Source organism: Saccostrea cucullata, unplaced genomic scaffold (genome assembly GCF_032062105.1).
Source record: "Saccostrea cucullata isolate Sc308-1 unplaced genomic scaffold, CSIRO_AGI_Scuc_v1 ctg615, whole genome shotgun sequence".
Taxonomy (NCBI): domain Eukaryota; kingdom Metazoa; phylum Mollusca; class Bivalvia; order Ostreida; family Ostreidae; genus Saccostrea; species Saccostrea cuccullata.
The window spans coordinates 173,087-193,746 of NW_026926389.1; the positions used below are offsets into that span (position 1 = coordinate 173,087).

At 30.1% G+C, this 20,660-nt stretch overlaps 2 protein-coding genes across 2 annotated transcripts; one reads left to right on the forward strand and one right to left on the reverse strand.

The window, feature by feature from the left end:
- On the reverse strand, positions 1 to 14,095 carry LOC134271518 (uncharacterized). The gene is made up of 17 exons (XM_062753713.1): positions 13,983 to 14,095; positions 13,400 to 13,414; positions 11,601 to 11,624; positions 8,969 to 9,022; positions 8,528 to 8,572; positions 7,999 to 8,067; positions 7,660 to 7,692; positions 6,570 to 6,605; positions 6,312 to 6,335; positions 5,387 to 5,497; positions 5,247 to 5,258; positions 3,229 to 3,909; positions 2,937 to 2,951; positions 2,251 to 2,265; positions 1,591 to 1,641; positions 812 to 916; positions 1 to 314 (listed from the first exon to the last, which is right to left on the reverse strand). Exons 1-17 carry the CDS (start codon positions 14,026 to 14,028, stop codon positions 1 to 3), a joined length of 1,650 nt encoding a protein of 549 aa, XP_062609697.1. The 5' UTR covers positions 14,029 to 14,095.
- A 3,350-nt stretch (positions 14,096 to 17,445) lies between these two features.
- On the forward strand, positions 17,446 to 18,962 carry LOC134271522 (melanocyte-stimulating hormone receptor-like). The gene is made up of 2 exons (XM_062753720.1): positions 17,446 to 17,523; positions 17,658 to 18,962. The coding sequence occupies exon 2, from the start codon at positions 17,669 to 17,671 to the stop codon at positions 18,755 to 18,757; it is 1,089 nt and encodes a 362-aa protein (XP_062609704.1). The 5' UTR covers positions 17,446 to 17,523; positions 17,658 to 17,668; the 3' UTR covers positions 18,758 to 18,962.
- Positions 18,963 to 20,660: the final 1,698 nt, after the last annotated feature.

A 20,660-nucleotide genomic window follows, 5' to 3' on the forward strand; every position in this document is an offset into this window, starting at 1 on the left:
TCAGCTTCCATGTACAATTGTCTCTGTCACTTTGAAGTCCTCTGTCCCTTTGAATTTGAATAAAAGAGATTTGACTGTATAAGCAATAACGACCAATTTACCTTTCTTTCCTATTCCGTTACCGACGCCATTATCGACTATAGCACCTAAGCCATTGTCAAATCCAGCATCGAACCCTGAACCACCACCGAGGTGACCATTGTCAAAACCACCGTGTCCACCACCTACCACTGGGCCATTGTTAAAACCATTGTCGAAACCATTATGGCCGTTATCCCAGCCATTTCCTCCAGCGAGGGGATCGACTAAAGGACCTACGTAAAACAGGAGAGGATTAGGTGAGTATGGTCTGAATAAACCGGTCCAAAATTTGACCTCCATCGAAATAGAAAGTAGAGAACAGGTCATGCAGAAAGAATTTTAAAAGATGAGTCCTAAACATACCATAGAGTGAGAAAGAGAGAGTGAAAAGACCAAAAACACCGAAAAATTCCTTTTATCTCATTTTATATTTCTTTTTGTGTTCAAAGATGAATTTGACACAACCAACTTTGAGTGCAAAGTCCGAATATAATGTATATATGATCTTTCAATAATCTATTGACTTTAACTAAACCCTACAAGGGTCAAACAAGTAAATTTAAAACGATTTATATAAAATGTTTAATTATAAAAAGTAGAAATATGATAAATATCTTATGATAGAAATACTCTCATTTATAATCTTTCTAGTTCATGGTTGTACTGAATATTTGATCTCGTGTAAATCTCTTAAAGTGTCAAAAACCTTTTAAGTCATTTCAGTGCTTACCTCCGGCGCCAGAGTCGTGAACGCCTAAAATGGCGACGGGTGCGATCATTCCCTGGTCCATACCACCGTCTAATCCGCCACCAAATCCAACATGATCAGCATCACCTTAAAAATTCAAATCATAATTTGAATACATGTGGAATAAATTATAGTCAGTAAACTGTATTTTTAATGAAAGGTATTGTAGAATGGTTGAAGGCAAATGAAGAAGTTTATGTGGCAAAGGTCTGCAAGCTCATATATCAGTATGAAATTAATTATCTTCGAGGTATAGTTAAATTATGGACGTGTTTTCTTCTTCAAAGAGAGATAACTCTAAATCACTTTGCTAAGAAGGATAAGACAATTTAAAAAAAAGAAATAAGTTATTAAACAAATAAGACGTAATTCATCTTTGCATCGGTGCTGTTTACTAATTTAATGAAATTTGATTTTCTTTTTATTAAAATTGTCTTGAATAAGAAAGTTTCCGGTTGAGAAAGTTTAAGTATATCTTTCGCTTCTATTACATAAAAGCACGCAAATTGTGGACAGAAAGTTTTGCAATTAATTAATCTGCTTAGATTCGTTACTTATTCTGATGTAAATAGATTTTCAAAACTGAGAAAAGTCATTTTGGTTTTGATATAAAGATTTCAATATGATATGAGTTAATATCTAGTGCCACACATTACCATTAATATTAGATACAGTTTTCTCTTAGTTAAATCTATACCGTTTTGTAATTATCTAGATTTAGCTCGATTCATATTTAAATGGGTAAACATGAATTAACTTACTGACGATAACTCTAGAACCCTGGCCAATTCCGCTTCCAGGTCCAAGATTTACTGCAAAATAAGTTAAATTCAGATATCATTATTGTATTCATAGTAAAATGCTTCCATTTATCTCCCTTCAAATACGTTTGCCTGAAACATCTATATACGCAAATACATTATGTATATAGCATGGAAACATATTTTTATTAATAATTTATTCAAAATTTATGCGCTGTTTATATCACATTAAAAGAAGTCAAATGCGTATGGGTAAGTATTCTTTAAAATATTTTAATTAGGTCATAATCTATGCGTTACATATGAAATGATTCATAAATACAAAGACACAATTTAAAAAGGAATAATATAAACTTTTAAGGAGCATACGAAATACCAAAAACATCATGGTTTTATTTTTTTTTTTTTTTTAGTTTTTCTTGGTGAAAATAACATTATTGTATGATTCATTTAATTGACCTTTTTAAAGTTGAATCTATTTTGACGAGTGAAATACCTTAAATTTAACGCAGGAAAAAAGGATAAATTATCACTGAAAGATTTTGATATATGACTGAATGTCCTAGGGCCATCGTACAGTTACTATTCAGTAAAGATTTAGACATTAAATGATAAACTTCTTTTTTAAAGCTTTCAAATACTAGTTCAAAATAAACTTACCGTGATCTGCATCAGCTGAAAAATAAGGAATAAAATAAAATGTATGGTAAAATGCAAACAATTTATAAAGTGTTTAAACAGATAAAAAAAAGGAATTTAAATTTTTTAAAGGTGTTTTAGATTGAAACTATAAAATAAATTGATTTATTCTGGAAATTACTTTTAATTAGAATTTATTTTGATGATGAAAAATCTCTTAAACAATTTAGAATGAACAGTGAACAGTGCGACAAAAATATTAGAAAACCTGTCACCACATTCAAAATACACACAATTAACAAAGGAAAAACCATACCTTTCTCAAAGATATTAAAAAGTAAGCCTTATACCGTCTTGAACATATGAATGAGTGAATGTTTGATTGTCTATCTAATCAGGTTAGGCTATGCTGGGAATAACGTTCACGCCACAAATTTACACAAGTGTTTCAACAGGGAAGTAAGCACGAAATGTTTTGTTTGTATTCTTATATTCTTACTTAGCAAAAGTGTGGATAGATGAGTAATGTAAAGGGTACATTTATTTACATTTTCAAAAAAAAAGATATTTCGATTTCTTTTTCATTTTTGAAATTTTTTTTTTTTTGAAAGTTGTGACACAAAAAGGAAGTGAGGTCACAAAAAGGAAGTGTGGTCACAAAAAGGAAGTGAGGTCACAAAATGCCGACATCCGACACAAGTACTTACTTATCATGACAGTATCTGGAAAAAGAATCGTAAAATATTTTTCATTTAAAGGTGAAATTTTTCATCTTTTAAAACTTACCTTTTTCTATTTTAATGGGCCAAAAGGACTGGAACTTTATCGTTAATCCAAATTTGAACACTTACCTTATTATGAAAGTAGTATTTTTCTACAGTGCCTTGCAAACAACAAGAAATATGACTTTTGATATCTCTTGCTATTTGTTTTTGATTTGCCTTGGATTTGTGTTAGTTTTTATTCATCTCTCATATACCTCCCATGTTCTTAACGTACTTGCAATTTGATCTAATCCCATTCCAAGTCCTAGGGAATTCTTTCCTTGTCCAACTCCAAATCCAACGCCAGCGGTACCACCCAGGGCGCCCCCACCCCCTCCATCGGTACCTCCCCCAATACCCACTCCACCTCCATTTACACCGGAAGTAATTCCAATTCCTCCCCCTGAGTCTGGTTTTCCAAAGCCAGCACCTATAGACATTCCCCCAGGTGTTCCTATTCCAATTCCCAATGCCCCGTCTGGACCCCCTGCCCCCAAGGCAATACCATCCCCAGGTCCATTCCACGCACCTGCAGGTCCGCCGCCGACTCCAATGGCGGCACCATCACCTGCACTTCCTTTTCCGATGGCATCGCCAAATCCAAGACCGAGACCAATGTTAATGTCTCCGCTGCCACCGCCGCCGCCGCCTCCGTTTCCTCCTGAACCTCCTCCTATGCCGATCCCGGCACCTCCTCCTCCTCCTCCTAGACCGATCCCAGCATCTCCTCCTCCCAGACCGATGTCGTGCCCACCAATGTCTAGAGGACCTCCGAAATCTAATCCGCCGTGTCCACCTATGCCAATTCCCGCGCCCCCTGCCCCAAGGCCACCATGCCCCCCTCCAAGGTCAAAATGGCCACCTGGTCCATCAATGATACCGATATCTACACCTGGCAAACCAATATCTGTTTTACCTGGAGGAAACAGAATAAGCGCATCCTCAGATAGTGTCTCTTAAAGAGTCGGAGGTGCATCTATTCCGCTACTTCTAGAACTATCTTTGCAGCGCAACGCTTTGCGCATATTGTTTCCAATTTGCCAGTTGCATGGATGTTAGTGTGTCAGGAACGTCTATATCATTAATTCCCAGATAATCACCGTTCACTATATTGACTTACCTTTTTACCAGCATGCATAGAGAGCTATTCTTACTGTTAAGCTATTCTTATGAAAGTGATGGTAGACAAAAGTTGACACACACATAAATGATATATCTATTAGAAAATGTATTTATTCGTAAAATCCCTTCACCAAGAATATAAAATATGATTATACATTTGACTACATACTTAGTCTATAGTATTTCACTAGTAATGATTATGTGGGTTGCATGGTTAATATGTATTAGCATTCACCCTTACCGATGACGCTTGGCTGCATAGGAGCATGGTCAATCGGAGTAGGCGCCACGACATCTAGCGTTAATAAAGCGCAACATTTATATAACGACATCTAGCGTTAATAAAGCGCAACATATATATAACTAAATCTAGCCTTGATAAAATGCAACATTTATAACAACATCTAGGGTTAATAAGATTTAAATATTTACTAATGTTATTTCTAGTATACTTTACTTTAAGTTCAAATTGAAATAAATTTCGTTGGATATTTCATCTCTTTCAAATTCTAAATCGTGTATTTAAATGTTTATTTTGAAAAAAAAATGTTATGGAACAAAAAGTATAAGATACATACATTGAAAAGAATTTTATCAGGCAGATTTGAAATTGGGTAACTAGATATTTTTACTGGATCGTCTCTTTATGTTTTTAATGAAATTCTTTAAAAGCTACTCAAATATCTCTTTTTTTCATTATTAGATTTAAACGATTATTGTTTGGCACAAAAAGCAAAACCAAAGCTAGAAGTATCAATTTCATCTACATTATCTCTGCTATCTATGGTAGGGGACCCAAGCCACTTAAAGCTCTGCGCATGTTAAAGCATGCGCAATCGTTATAGCATGATTAGCAGCGGAATAGATACTGGGAAACGCGCATACATTATATTTTCATTAAAAAGCCTTCTGTTGAATATTGTTTCCAGATGACATTAAAATGACAATTTAACATTGATTTCTTTGCTTATCATTTAGGTATTTTACGAAAATATTATCTTTATATGTATAAAATGGCAAGATTACTTTAATAGATAGTCTTATGTAAATTCATATTTGAATAAACCTTTACAGTGCAATTATTCATATTTTGGTACATCTTTAAATATTCATAAGTAAATCAAAACGTACCTCCAGGGACAGCTATTTAAAAAAAATGAAGCACAATAAAAACTAAAAGTAAAGGCGATACCACTTTAATTTATTATAAACAAAAAGTAGACATCATATTTTAAATAAAAATTCTAGGTAAAATAGAATTGTATACTTACGGACTGGGATGTGTTTTTCAACCGGAACTTTGACCGGAATTTCAATTGGCACCTCGACGGGGTAGGGCACCCTAACCGGAACTTCCACTTTAACTGGCTTTGGCACAGGGACTGTATCAAAAGGCAAAAATATTTAAAATTGCAAGATTCTTAAAAGTTTTACATATAAAAATTGAATTTGATATTTTTAAAAACGTTTTTATGTTTTTTCTTTCCGTGAAAGGTTTTCTCATAGGAAACAAAAAATAAACATTCTTAATACTTAAGTGAATGCTTGCAGGTATTTATTAAAGACACGGGAGTAAAGAAGACGAGATGCAATTGGTCAAATAAACTTTCAAACCTTTGTAATGAATCGTTTTTTAAAAAAAAATGACTTAAAGAAATGTTCTTTATTGACATTGCTTGAACAGAGAACGGATATTTTCACCTGAAGCAATTAGATTTTTTTGTGATGCTGGTGGCATTAAAAGTTAATTATATCAATTTAAAATGTGCTTCATATGAAATAAATATTTAAAATCTAAAATAGTTTCAGTCATTTCCCGTAACCCCTTTTTGCAAAAGTAATAGTATCAGCACATCGATCCCGATCAAATTTAAACCGTTATTATTTGCGTATCATATATTATGCTCTCGCTCACTCATTCACACACAATAACGCAGTCATGTTACTAAATCACCTCTAATCATGTTGCTATAATGATCAAAGCAATAAAAGCATGGTGGTTTGAAACGAGGTGCATACAAATAATGAAGTGGTCACAAAAAATGAAGCTCCCCCCATAAAATATCAAAACAAAGAACTGCTCACAAACAAAATCAGACACAACAAAGCATGTTGAAGTTGTTAAAGGTGTTTTAACAAATGTGTTAAAATGAGAAGCATTGGGTTGTTTAATGCATGGTCAACTACATATTTTACCTGGCTTTCTTATAATTTTCGGTACTTAAATAAGAAAAAAAGATATGTCACCAATAGAATTGATTGTTAACAAAGAAATTAGAAATGGTAGCGAGGTGAGATCAGGTAATCGATATAAGACTGTTCATTATGATATTGCATAACATATGTATTAGATGTTCTGTCACAATGTTGCAATATTTCATACTATCGTAAACTAGAGATATAGTATATTTCATTTTTCTATTAAATTGCTTTAATTAAACTCTAAAAGCTTACCTTTCTTCACGACCTCGACTTTCTTATATACAGGGACTGTAAAACAGAGAAGGGTACAATTGATAATGCATAGGTTGTCATCTAGTATATATCTATATATATACGTAGAATTCTTTTAATAAGTCAAAATATATTTTTTAAAAAACGAGAAAAAACAATTAGCTTAAAAGATATCCTTCTTTTAATTGATATACCTTTTATTCCTTTTTTGTACCATTAGATATTTTAAAAAAAAGATACCAGTCAACTAGGTAGAAAAGATTATACATTTTGTGATGTTCCGAATCGAACATTTTCAATTTATAGCAGTGTAATTCTTCTGTATGAAAAAAGTTTGAATGTATTATTGCAAAGTCATCTAATTTTTCTCTGAGCTAAAGGGCATATGAATAGAATTGCCTCTAAACAAATATATGAATTATGCTACAACGTTGACGATATGATTTATTGTTTGTTGACAGGTTTAGTACGTATGGCAAGAAAGAGGGAATATGCACATAACAAAACATTTGAAAGCACACACATTGTAAAGAATATGGCATGATTGACAAAATGGTGAAAAAAGACGTTAACATATTACATTTTGAGCAACCTTGAGCATTTTGATTTATTTATAATGAAGAAAGTTGATCTGTACATAGTTCTTATTTGCCTCTTCAAAAGTGTATTGGTATTAATGCTGCAAAATTCTGTTATGTTTAAAAATTTTGAATCCGTTGATAATTAATAAACATACTCTTCATTTCTATATAAAACATTTTTGCCTTGCAAATTTATATAATTTTTTTTTTGGTCATTATGATAATCAACGTGCAGATTTTTTGAGAAAACAATGAAATCTATAACGTATGATATTGTTATATTGTTAGATTATAATTAAAGCGTGATGATGCTCAGTAACTGATTCAAGGGATAAAGTTTATAACAATTGCACATGTACAATAAGAACATTTACAACAATTATTATAATAATGACATTTATAACAATTAAAAATGACATTGAATCATGAATAAAATTATTTTGCACATAAAACAACGTGTTAGGAAAATGAAAAACAAATGAAATTCCTGTGACACACAATGATAATACCTTTACGAACAACCGTTACTGGAATTAAAATAAACAGGAATTTATTTGAAAGTTGGTTAATATCTTTTATAACATTAAACAAAGTTGTTCTTAGCTCAAAAGAAATAAAAATGAAAGATTTTTTTTCTTTGTGACGTTACTTTCCTGGCGAAAATCAAATCACGAATGCGACCTTGTTCAAAATACAGTAAAACAATTATTTTGATTCTATGACTTAGATATATCCTATTTGAATTTACATTTTCTTTTATTAAAGCGGAAAAAAAATTCTAAAATACAATTGTATTGTTAAAACAAATCTTTACAAATTATGACAATTGAGTTTTAAAAATTTACCTTTCTTGATAATAGGAACCCTTTTAATGATAGTTTTGTATATTGGTACACGTTTAATTATTGGCACTGGGACTGAAAAAGAAAAGAAATATATATCCTGAAGTGTAACGTTAAACGTTTTGAAATCCTCGACATTATAAGCTTACCTTTCTGAATTAAGGACAGATGATACAAACAAAAAAATGGATACCTAATTTGGAGTATGTTTCTGAGCTTATTTTTCTTGCAAATCATACAACTAATAAATTTCCAAAATATTTAGAAATTGTAACCCTTTTATGATATTTAAAATTCTACATTTCTGCAGCCATCCCTATTAATCTGTACAAATAGTTTTCACTTCACATTCCATTATTGTGTAAATTTGAATGATATATTAAAATCTTGTTTATTTTCCGTATAGAAACATGAATTAGGATGTTATTTTCAAGCATTATGACAAAAGTTTGTTTGTATCATCTATTATCCTTTACTTGATAATTTATGATTAGCTGAGTCTGTAAGGTATAAATTTGAAATATATATACAATACCCTTTTTTATGATGGTCTGTGGTCTGTAATATCTTTTAAAATATCCTAAAAAAGAGAGAATACTACTCAAATCTTGTTTCATGATACAGTGTATTCACCATTCGATGAAGTTCTTATTTGCATATTTAATTTGTATATTACATAGAATTATATCTCTACCTTTAATACAAAGAACTTTAAAGAACTTTAAGAATATAGGATTGGGTGAAATTTCCGATTCATAAGCTCAGTGATATTAGTTTACTTTTAAAACTACATTTTTTGTGGCTTTCTGCATTTTTTCTCTCCTTTCATTTTTTTTAGTTTAATTTTCATTTGCACTATAACAAATACAACATCATTACAGTAAACTATATTGAATTGAAAATCAAATATATCTTATAAAAATATTGGTAATAGTTGACAAAATAAAATATATCATAATAGATATAACAAAGGTACCGAAAGGTGGTCTCTTATAAAGTCCATATCTTGATCCGTATTTTGAAATGTACCCTAAAACGGGAAAGAAATAGTTTGACATTAAACATTATATTGATATAACACATATGTTATATGCTTTTCTGGTTAAAATATATATGTAACATGTAGCAAAATCTGGTTTTGGAGTCCATCTTAAATCAAAAAGGATAATATGCAAAACTTGCTTGCTAGTAAAACATACTGCAAATTAAAAAAATTTCTCATACCCTAAATAATCCTAAGGAATTTTATCGTATCTTTTGAAAACATAAGAACAACAATCTTCTTAACAATATTTATGACTTACAAAACAGTCAAATCGTTTACAGTGAAATACGCTTACATCAAAGTGAAAGGGACAAGCGATTTCGTTCCATTCGATATGAAATTCGTTATATCAGTTGGGGTCACTATATAATTCAAAGCCACAAAGAAAGTGAAAATTATTTCTCTGTAAACCGTATTTCGTTTTATGTGTGTTCACCCTAAGCATGTGTTACTGTATGTTTCGTTAACGCAACACGCAGATTCTAAAATCCAAACCGCTCTCGGTAATAAAACTGACACCTTTTCTGGTGGTAAATAGAACATCACTTATAATGGTATAGATCTCGGGTCAGGGGTTTGTAGACGTTTTTATGATCTTGGCAACACTTGGTAGAATTTTGTGCCAGCTTGCTTCTATTATATTCGCGCATTATTTTGGCGTATTTTCTTATATCAATATCAATATTTGTCTTTAATATCTATTGATAGATCGATAAAATCTTTATTTAGAAGCGGAGAAATTATTCATCTTTTTTGGATATGTATAATTAAATGGTCTGAAGAAAAAAGGGAAAAACATTCAAATGTTTTGCATTTTAATGCATTTCTATGGTATTTTGAGATCAAATTATCAAAAAATAATTGTACCAATAAAACTGCCAGTGTATTTGTTTCCATTCAGTTCAGGTCTGGACTAATCCCAAATAATAACAATACTTTAACACTATATGCATAGATATATTTTAAAAAAAAGACAGGTCTTTCTTACTGGTAAAATGTTTATTTTAGAGCTTCTACAGACTTAACATATAGAGAGTGTGTCTTTGTTTCGTCGCGGACAAAGAAAAGACAATGTCGATTTTTCAAAAGTGTTTTCATTCTATCTATTTAATTTTAAAAAGGGTGAATTAATGCATTTCAACCTATAAAGGTCTATCACTAAATAATCCTTGTTTACCGTTATTCCAAAACCTACGATGGTGACGAAATCCGTTTTGTAGAATTACATTGATTAAATTTAACATAATTTGATTCTATTACTTATCCGGAAATTTCAGTAGGTGCCCAGATTTCATAATTTTCAATAAACAGTTCTTAAGATCAAAAAGGTCATTTAAGTTATTGGCAAAAAATGCCGTTAATAATCGTCCGGAACCCCCCCCCCCTTAAAAAAATGAAAATTAACTTGCAGTTAAAATATTGGGTTTTTTTATTTGACAAAAATTTCATCATTTGTAGATTTGCACTTAAATTTGAAAAAAATTATCGAAAACACTTTATAATTTTTTTCCTTTTATATGTCCAATGAACGCTATGTTAATTTGATCTTTCTTGAATATTTATAAGTCTTATATGTCCAAAAAGTTGTAACTCTTATTTTATATAAAAGCATGGAATAACGTGAGACATTTTTTTTTTACTCAGAAATCAGATTTTTAGGATGGGTACTTGTTTATGTCAACGAGTGACACAACAACTGACAGATCCAAATAATAAAAATTGTCACAACAGACATCTTAATGTATCATTTATCTTTCTATATTATGTAACTATAAACCCTTTCTCGCTTTGCATCGTTTTCTTATGTAACATTCTATTGCAATAAAGATCTGTATATTTCCCATGTCATGTGCACATATTTACATCATTCTGCACCTTTTTTCATTAAGACGCACTGCCCTGAGGCCAAACTGGGACAACATTGAATAACAACGCATGCAATATCTCATGGTTTAATAATTAAAGTTATGTTTCTGTTTGTCAAATACCAAAGAGGAAATACTACACTGTTTCCAATGACGAAAATACCTTTTTATTGAAGAAGAGTGTTTTATTTTTATTATACTGGACTCCAAATGCCAAAACATTGTTATGTTCTCCATTTGTCTCAGATTAAATAAGGACACTTCCTTATTATCCGTCCTTCTTAACTTAGATTCATCAGAGATGAATGTCATAAAAATGTTGCTTGTTTATGTAGCATTGTTGTATTTCCTTTTATATTAAGAGTGGACACATGGTTTTCTCAAGTATAAAGAGGGAAAAAAAATTTTTCCTGCTCTACATTGAAAAGTTCACGTGATTTTAATTTCATAGGGTGAATGTTTAGATTAACATCTTATTCACATATAAAAAGAAATGTAAATTTCCTGTTTTTCTTGGTTTATGTTAAACGTGTAACACATGAAATTTAAATCACTAGAACGATGTGTGTTGATATCTATCAAGTTAAAATTACGTATTTGTAAGTCTTTTAAACTTAGATAAAATGTACATGATTTATTTATTGTCTGTTGATATCTGTCACATTAAATTAGTGCTTATATAAGTCTTTTAAACTTACCCCTTTTATAGCCGTGTCCTTGTCCTGAAAATATTTTTAAAAAGTAAAAAAGTCAATAATAAAATATTTACCTTCATATAATTCGTTTGCAACAAACATTCAAAAATTAGGTACCCAAACATATTTTGATGCAATTAATCATTGTATTTACAAAACATAACAAAAAAGGGAAGAAAATCCAGTGCAAAGACAATAATAATATTATATACTTAAACGATCAATAAATGGTAAAAATAAATTCATTTTTTATCAAATTTCTTTCAAGTTGTTTATGGTTTGTGTGTCTGTTGTTTTACGCCCCTCTAGAACATTTTTCAACTCATAAAGAGACGGGACCACTTGCCAGTGGAAAGCTGCAAATTTTGTCCTATGTTCGACACTTAGGGTCATTGAGCAGTGAGGGATCTTTTTCGTGCCAACACCTGCTGTGACACGGGACTTCGGTTTATACTGTCTCATGCGAAGAACCGGTCTCGACGTTCCATAGTGGAGTAGTTTCAAGTAGTTTTATCATTTGTAAATTTGACTTATAAATATATTTTTAAATTAACAATGGTTGATAGAATGATTGGTTATGAAATTATTTACAATCCTAAAAATGTGTCAATCTTAGTCGTAAGTTCCTATTTGAAATGGACCACAAATGAGCAATATCAAGATTCTACTGCAGTTTGTCCTTATTGATGTGAATGTTCTTGATAAAATACGAGCCCTTTAGGTTGTATACAATAGTATTCCATGATAAAATGAAAATAAATCGATAGCTTTAGATTTCTTATATTTAAAATGTTCAGTTGATTCCAGAAATGTTTTATAAAATAAAGGAATGTGTCGATTCAATATATCATAATCGTTATATATCATAATTCTTGATCTTGGTCAAAAGTCTGAGCAGAATGGAATCATGCATTGTATTGTAGAAGAACAGTGAACCCTACAGACCGATCATAAATCGGCATTAAGTGTCATAAATCGATGATAAAATAGATGATAAATCAGCCACCAGCTTTCAATGGTTATGGTCTCCGGGGAAAGGAGGTACATAAATGCATGTTCTTTATAACGGTTGACTTTCGATTTGGTTTTTTTCTTCATGACTGTGCTATGTTTTTTTATTATTTCTAGTTGTGCATGTGGTTTGAATGTCTGTGGTCAAGTTTTGGATAATCATAACACGGTCATTTGACATGAAGAATATCTTCATCTTATTTTTTATGATTTAAATTGATATTTCGTGTATCAATTAATAAATTTGAGGATAAGTCAAAAATGCAAAATAATTAATGATCGCTGATTTAACATGTAATTGATTGCAATTATGAAATACAATTTAAATTCAAATCTCATCCTTTTAATGAACAGAACAAACATGGTAATTTTGGGTGATTTTCATTTAAAATCATAATGAATGGGAAATATATGAAGTTAGGATTAAGCATTTAATAACATTTGGTACCAAAATGTATAATTAACAAAGAACTGAAGAGAAAGGTGTCACGTCTTTTGAATTTTAAAACCTATGAAGAAATCTTCACATTTTCGCATAGTGAGCGAATAGTTTAAGATCATTAAGCCCATTAGCTTAATCGTGTTTGTTCGATCAATTCAGGCTATAAGCTTATTCTTGCTTTTGCTCAGATCAACTCATAGACCCTTATATAGGCTCAAATTTGCTTGGTTACCTCAATTCAGTTGACATGTTCACTTTTGTTTAGATGAATGCAGCTTTAAAAAGTTCATGTGTTATGTTCATCCAATCTTATTCACTCAATGCTGATTATTAGCTAAATTGTACTCACCACTCTGTACAAGGGCTACAAAAAAAGAAAAGAAAAATGATAGATAACAGAAACGATAAAAGTCTCCTAAATATCGGTCTTGTGAAACCCTATGTACAAGCAATCATCATTTATGCATATATGACAGTTAGTCAGTGTATATCATTACCATAAATCATTCAACACTGATTCCATTATTTTGATATAGATGATTTCCAAAAAGGTCCATAAAACGTTTGATTCTATCGACCTGTATGCAGAGAATGTTCCGTATGACCTACAAATATGTACCTTTGATATGCATTATTTAATTCTAGGTTAACTTGTAGGTCAAACATTCTGTTTCTTTTCAAGTATATTATAGCAAGTATTCCCTTCAAACAATATGCATCACATTCTTATTTACAACAAATGAAGCGATTTTTACATTTTTTATATGTTAACAAAAATTTGTTAACTAAATATGATTCCATTTGTCGAATTCAAGAATTTTTATAGAAGTTTCATTTAGAAATAATTTCAAACGGTGAAATGCATTGAATAAAAAACATTATTTTGAAAGTTTTACAGACAAAGTAGCTGCAAAAGCAAATTTAAGCCTTACCTAGCAGGCAAAGGGCTGCTAGAATTCCTATTGAAAAATTGGCCATTGTAACAGTCCCTTGAATCTAAAATCTCTCCCGAACAAACGGGCAGATCGTCCAAGACCGGTCAAACACAGAATGGAGCAAAGGGAACAGAGGTCAAGGGGTTTATTTATAGTTCCACGCGCTTCAATGACCGTTCCTGTCAATCAATTGTCCACTAGTGACAATGTAGAATATTGCATCAACTAGAACGGGGTCCGGTAAGGGTAGTTTGAATCTCTTATAGTCAGAACTTTATAGTACAGTATGCAATTAATATTGGTGCTTATTTGTTTGAAATTTGGTATTAATTAAATAAATTATGACAATTTAGGGAGGTAATTGATACAATAGTGTTAATTTGTTTATAATTTGTTATTATTTTGTTAGTTTTTAAAGTTATTAAAGCTAGTAATGAATTGGTGCTAATATGTTTTAAATTTGATATCAATTCAAAAGTTTATACCAGGTAATACAGTTATTTATTGAACTATTTTTATATATATATGTATAATATAATTTATTGAAGTAATTATTTGAAGACTTTAAAATAATTTAATGAAGTAATCAAATACCGTATAATAAATTTTTAATAGGATTTAATTTTGGATATTAATTTAAAATTAAATATCGCTAATAATAAATTGCATTTTATTTGTAATAAATGGCATTTTATATATCGCTAAAATATATTTTAAAAATAAATGACCAGTATTTAAGGACAAATCACTAAATTTGCGTCTCGCTAAAATTTCCACTTATATGGTATATCGGTGCTAACCTATCTATTTTGAAATTTTGTCTTTCTTAAATAGTCCATTGCAAGATTTAACAAGTTTGATAAGCAGTTCAATAATTTTTTACTGAGTCAAATGAATAAAGAATACATGCGTGATAAGTGCATGAATATTTTACAGATATAATCAAATATATAAATATATCTTGGTTCTTGTGGTTGAACCCGGAAGATATAAAAACCATAGTAGTAGTTATATGACCTTGAAAGGTGGCTGAATGACAAGGCTCTGTGATTCAGTCATTTCTCTTTACCTTCAGTGACGATACAGTTGTTTGAAAGGTGCAATTTCATTTTGAGTTTTCAGCATGTCCCCCAGATGAAACGTCAAAATTATAGCGTCAGGACTTACTACCCAGTTCCCAACCCCACACACAATCACCACCATCACCACCGAACTGGTACGCAAAAGATTGTTTCTCTTGATTTCAAGAAAAAAACAGTTTTACTGTTGCCTCCAGGATAAAAAGAAGTACTTTCTTGTCCCTGCCATATGAACTTTACCAACTCAGCATTCAGCAAGATTTAATCAATTAATCACTATATCATTTTTTTTTTCTAAGAAATTTGCGCTCCATTAAAAGACCGATTTTCCTTGTATTTTACTTCCCAAAAAAAAATATATCTGACCAAAACATGAAATTTGCTCTCAAAATGAAACATTTTAGATTGAAAACAATGTGTGCTTATACATTAATAAGTTTGCCAATACATGTTAATCACAAATGGTCAATTGAGAAAACAAATCAATAATGATTAATTTTATCTTTATTTTTTATGCGAAATGATGAATGCAATTTTTACATAACCAGTAACTTAGTATTCCTATCATAAATGATATACATGTTAAACCAAAACTTGTGTAATACTAACAATTGAGGAATTTTATTAATAATATTTTTAAAGATCTTGCCATCAAAATGAAACATTTTAGATTGAAAACAATATGAGCTTATATATTAATAAGATTGCCAATAAATCACATATGGTCATAAATTAAAGAGAAAACAAGATTCTCTCTAATTAGATAATTTTGATTATATTTTCGTGTGATCAATTGATTTCCTCGGAAAATGTAAAAGGATTGTTAATGATATTTATGCAGTAAATAATTACATAACCAGTAACTTAGAAACATTTTTCATTTTTTAAGACGTTTCTGAAAAAACTTTATAAAATTAAAACAATTGCTTTCAGATAATTTAATCATTATGAATATTATGAAATATTTTGGTATATAGTGTTATCAAAATTAAAAATCGCGATGCTAATAATTTTACGCTATTCTTGTTTAGATTTTTGTTTAACATATTAAATTAGATTTGAAAAAAATTTTGACAGGAATTTTTTAACAATTATATATGCTGACAATATGTTTATTCAACGACATATCTTGGTATTTCTTTATGTTTACATTTTTCTTTTTTTAGTTTAATACTGCATATATGTGAATGCACGACATATTTCTTTTGTAGATTTTTTTTTCAAAAAAGGAATTTAATGAGACTTATAAGATGATTAATTTTTTTCATTTTTTTTTTATTTTCTTTCACCGAGGTACGTCAGGAAAGATCAACTTTAATCATTTTTTAATGACAGACTAAACATAAAGAGCGTTGATGCCTGCTAACAAAACTACTTTGATTGATACAATCATCATGAAAATGATCTATAAATAGTATTTTTTTTATCAAGACAATACTACTCATAGCTCATATCATTTGAATTCTTTAGACATTTTTTCAAGGGTTCCTTGAAAAAAATGAATAGGTGGATGCTTGTGCTTTTTGACATAGATGTATACTTGCCTTGTACCACTTCTGATAATACGCTTATAATCATACAGATAGCATTGAGCGTTGCAATGTCATAAAACATTGCATTAATACTTGACATTCTCATCCGCTTAACTATATAATTCTTTCATTAAGTGGCAATTTATCATTGGCGATTGAAAAGGTCAACCTTCAATGCAATAATTTATGACAATAAGCGTTACAGTTGCAACGATCAATGATATTTGTATCAATAAGCGGTGTTATATCATTAGCGTTTGCTACAAAGGTCTCATTCAAAGGACCCGCATCTTTCACTTCAAGTGCTGAGGGCATGGTTGCTCTCCATTTTTGTCGATTATGTCAGTCCCGACTGACGTTCGAACGCGGAGCGAGCACTATACTGACTAAGCTACCGTGAACTGTAAAATGTATGAGATTATTTATATATTTATGTTCATACCTTTTAATTGAGAGATCCATAGTCAATTTCATTTAAATTCATATTTACTGAAATATATTACAATCCTGAGTTAATTTGAACTTGAAAACAATCGCGTGTTTGGGAATGAATGCCATGCATCAGCAAAAGTTGTCCAAATAACCCCGATCTAGTATAGCGAAGTAACTTTGATTAAATGAAATTCCATGAATGACGATGGTATTATTCATTTTCTCAGTAAGAAATAGAAAGAATATTTTTTTCGCGGAAGCAGGAAAATATCAATGGTTTTCCCCAAATACTCCTTGTGATTCTTAGTGACTTTCTAACATATGTTGTATTAGATAACCATAAGCAGGAAAGACTTGCATTTCCTTTCTTTATAAACTGATCGTTCAGTATTAAAGAAGACATAACATATATATGTTCTAACATTGAATAACGCTTGACATCAACGAGCCAGTGTTTAACTTGAGCCTAGCCTTACCCAGAAAATACGACGTAAGGTATGTTAAGTAGAATTAATGTTTCCAAAATGCATTCTTTTATTACATGTAGTGTGGGATGTTTACTATTGATTATCTTTTTTATAAAGGAGGATGTTTAATTTTTCTGGACTGAATAATACTTCTTTTAACAGTTTGTCGAAAAATGGCATTTTATGAAAGAGAAGTTCGGGTACCCACAGCTGAACCTTCCAAATGGAATTCCTCTCATATTGACAAAGAGACAAAATTGAATTACAATAGCACATTTTGGTATTCACTCGTGTCTCCAGTTGACCAAACTCTACAGAGAAGCTTGAACGAAAGAAAAGATAGCTCTGATGAATTTTCAGACATTTATGACTTTTTTAACGTTCATAATCTAACATTCCATTTATTCAATTCAAATGCTTTTAGTTTGACATCAGAAGGATTTGAGAAATCAACCACGGTGTTGGCTTTGATTATCGGAATACTGGGTTTCGTTGGAAATATTGTGACCATCTGCACAGTTTCATGCTATAAAAAGTTTCATACTCCAACATTTGTTGCCATCAGTTGCCTTGCTTTGTCTGATGCTCTAAATATCATCATAATATTTTTGGAGAAATTTCTGGCTTTGTTTTCTTACCTTTATATTCAAATGTCTGTGTATAGAGGGTCGTTTTGGTATATGGTGGCTTCTTTTCTACCTGAAGCCATTGTTAACTGTTCAAGTGCACATATTGTGTTTCTCTCTATTATCAGATATTTATTAGTAGCTCAGCCCTTAGAGAGCAAAGTACGACTTACCGCGTCAATTGTTTTGGCATGCTCTGTAATGATTTGGTTTTATTCTTCACTCTTTACAGCTTTCATATTAATAATGTTATTTACAATTTTAAAATATTATCCTTCCCAATATCGAATCATGAAGCTTACATTTGTTATCATTCGTGTTGTTTGGGGGTTGTTTTCTCTCTGTGCAATCGTTATTATACATATTAAAAAGATGAAAGCTCTAAAAATGTCTTCTGTAACAAACAGCATTCATAGAAGAATGAATGTTGTCATTTCCATTATATTAATAGTTTTTGTCTGCTATCAAATTTCATGCATGTATATTTACATTTCTGCATTATTTTATTTTATTTTCGGAAATTCTATTTTATTTATGAATCTTTTATATTCATACAATATCGTAGTACTCTTGGGACTTCTAAATTTTTCGTGTAATCCTTATATTCTTTTTTTCGCCTCAATGATCGTTTCATAAAGAGACTTAATTAAAATCTGAAAAAAATGTAAACAGTTGAATTAATTTCTTTAATTCGATTGTTACACTTTGCATTCATAATTTATCATCACTATTTAACACAGAGTTCCAAATCATAATTTGAAAGCTTAATGTACATAACTTGCAAACATGTACATGCAGACCTTTAAAAAAAACTTTTAGAAAAATTAACATTGTATTTCCAATTTCAACAAAAAACTTTTGACATATTTTGTCAAATACAATTGCTTGTGTAATGATTTAATTTCAGAAAATTGATATTACATGTAAATATTCATAAAAGTAAATAAAAAGTTATTGCGCACCTTGTTACTATTTTAATTGATAAATTTTATGCTATTTAAGGGGGTTCGATCCTGAGCTTTTGAACGGATTTTAGACTGGACCTTTTTTCTTAAATTCTGCATTATTTTTAAGTTCCAACATTAAATCTAGATTCTACAATGCAAATAGAACAATATTCAATAATTTAAAAAACGCTATTAAATTCTATTCAAGTAGAATTAGGTCAGGAAGCATATTTTGTGTCTGAATGTTTTTAGAAGAAAATTATCAATTTTTCCCTTTTGAACTATATACAGAGATTTTCCATGCTGTTTCCACACAAAGCTGTTTTTGCAATTAAATTTGATATGCTGGTTCTGAAATATCCAATGTTACAACGCACTTTGAAAAATTACGCACTTTGAAAAATTTTTTCAAAGTGCGTTAAATTTAGGACCAAATCAACGCACTTTGAAAAAATAAAATTTCTTTTAAGTGTGTTGATATCGACCATGTTAACGCACTTTGAAAAAAAAATGTGTATGGCAGGACCTTGAAAATCTGTATGATAAATAATTAAACCTGTTTGATAACTCTTGTTGAGGTCACTTCAGGATGTGAAAGTGGATTTTGATTTTTCAAATTAACTTTTGATCTCTCTTGATGTTTACCACTTTTTTACAGTTTGCATGCATTTTATATATAAAGTAAAATGTATTGAAAGTATTCAACGTCATACCAGTTATGCAAATACATATATTTGGGTGTATCAATTATAGGTCACACAAATGTTTTGAATATACATTGAAATTGGGGCTTATTTAAAAGGATTACTTTCAAATATAATTTTATTATAAGAAAAAAAGAGTTGGTACATAAAACCTTTGTCCTTTTCTTGAAATGATTAAATATATTAAATTAAAAAAAAGATTATTACACATTAACTATTAATTAAAAATGTTATAATTAGTTATTTTTTGTTTTATGCATATTTGTGTGAAGTTATTAAATTTAAAAAAAATATTTATATAATGTTTCTAATCACAATTAAAATTTTTTTCAAAGTTGTTATTCAAATTTAACGCACTTTAAAAAAATCTTTTTAGCATGTTTCATTTTAACGCACTTTGAATAACTTTTTCAAAGTGGTGAAACATAACTTAGACATTTTTTTTAGAAGAAATAAAGTAAATATACTGCTCTCATTTAATTTAAACAAAAAATTGACACCTTTTTCAGAAATATCTAAAAAAAACATCATATAATTTGGTTTTTCCTGGAGATAATTTTTTTTCTGCTTAAATTAACACAAAGTTTAAGAGTTTAAAATAATTTTCTTGCTTTAAATTAAATTTTAATGCCCCAAAAAATCAGATTTTGTGAGTGCAGAAAGGTCAAATAAATGATTATGCAAAGCAATTTGAAACTTTATCAAAGTCACAGTTTTAAAGTGTGTTTAAAATAAACTTTTTACTTCTAATTTAAAGTTTGTGATAAAATTGAAGATGTTATTTTCACTAAGACACAAATTTCAGTGCAAAAAGGTCATATTAAATGTTCTGTAGCACCATAAGAAGCATATTAACCCCCATGTTTTCTTTGAATTTTAATCAAGCTA

Bases quoted from the DNA above. Each gene is read 5' to 3' on its own strand.
- LOC134271518 (XM_062753713.1), bottom strand. From the start codon at position 14,028: ATGGCCAATTTTTCAATAGGAATTCTAGCAGCCCTTTGCCTGCTAG. The intron at 9,023-11,600 runs GTAAGTTTAAAA...TTCCCGTTTTAG, and splicing joins AGGACACGGCTATAAAAGGG to GGTACATTTCAAAATACGGA. The intron at 315-811 runs GTAAGCACTGAA...TGTTTTACGTAG, and splicing joins TCACGACTCTGGCGCCGGAG to GTCCTTTAGTCGATCCCCTC.
- LOC134271522 (XM_062753720.1), top strand. From the start codon at position 17,669: ATGGCATTTTATGAAAGAGAAGTTCGGGTACCCACAGCTGAACCTTCC.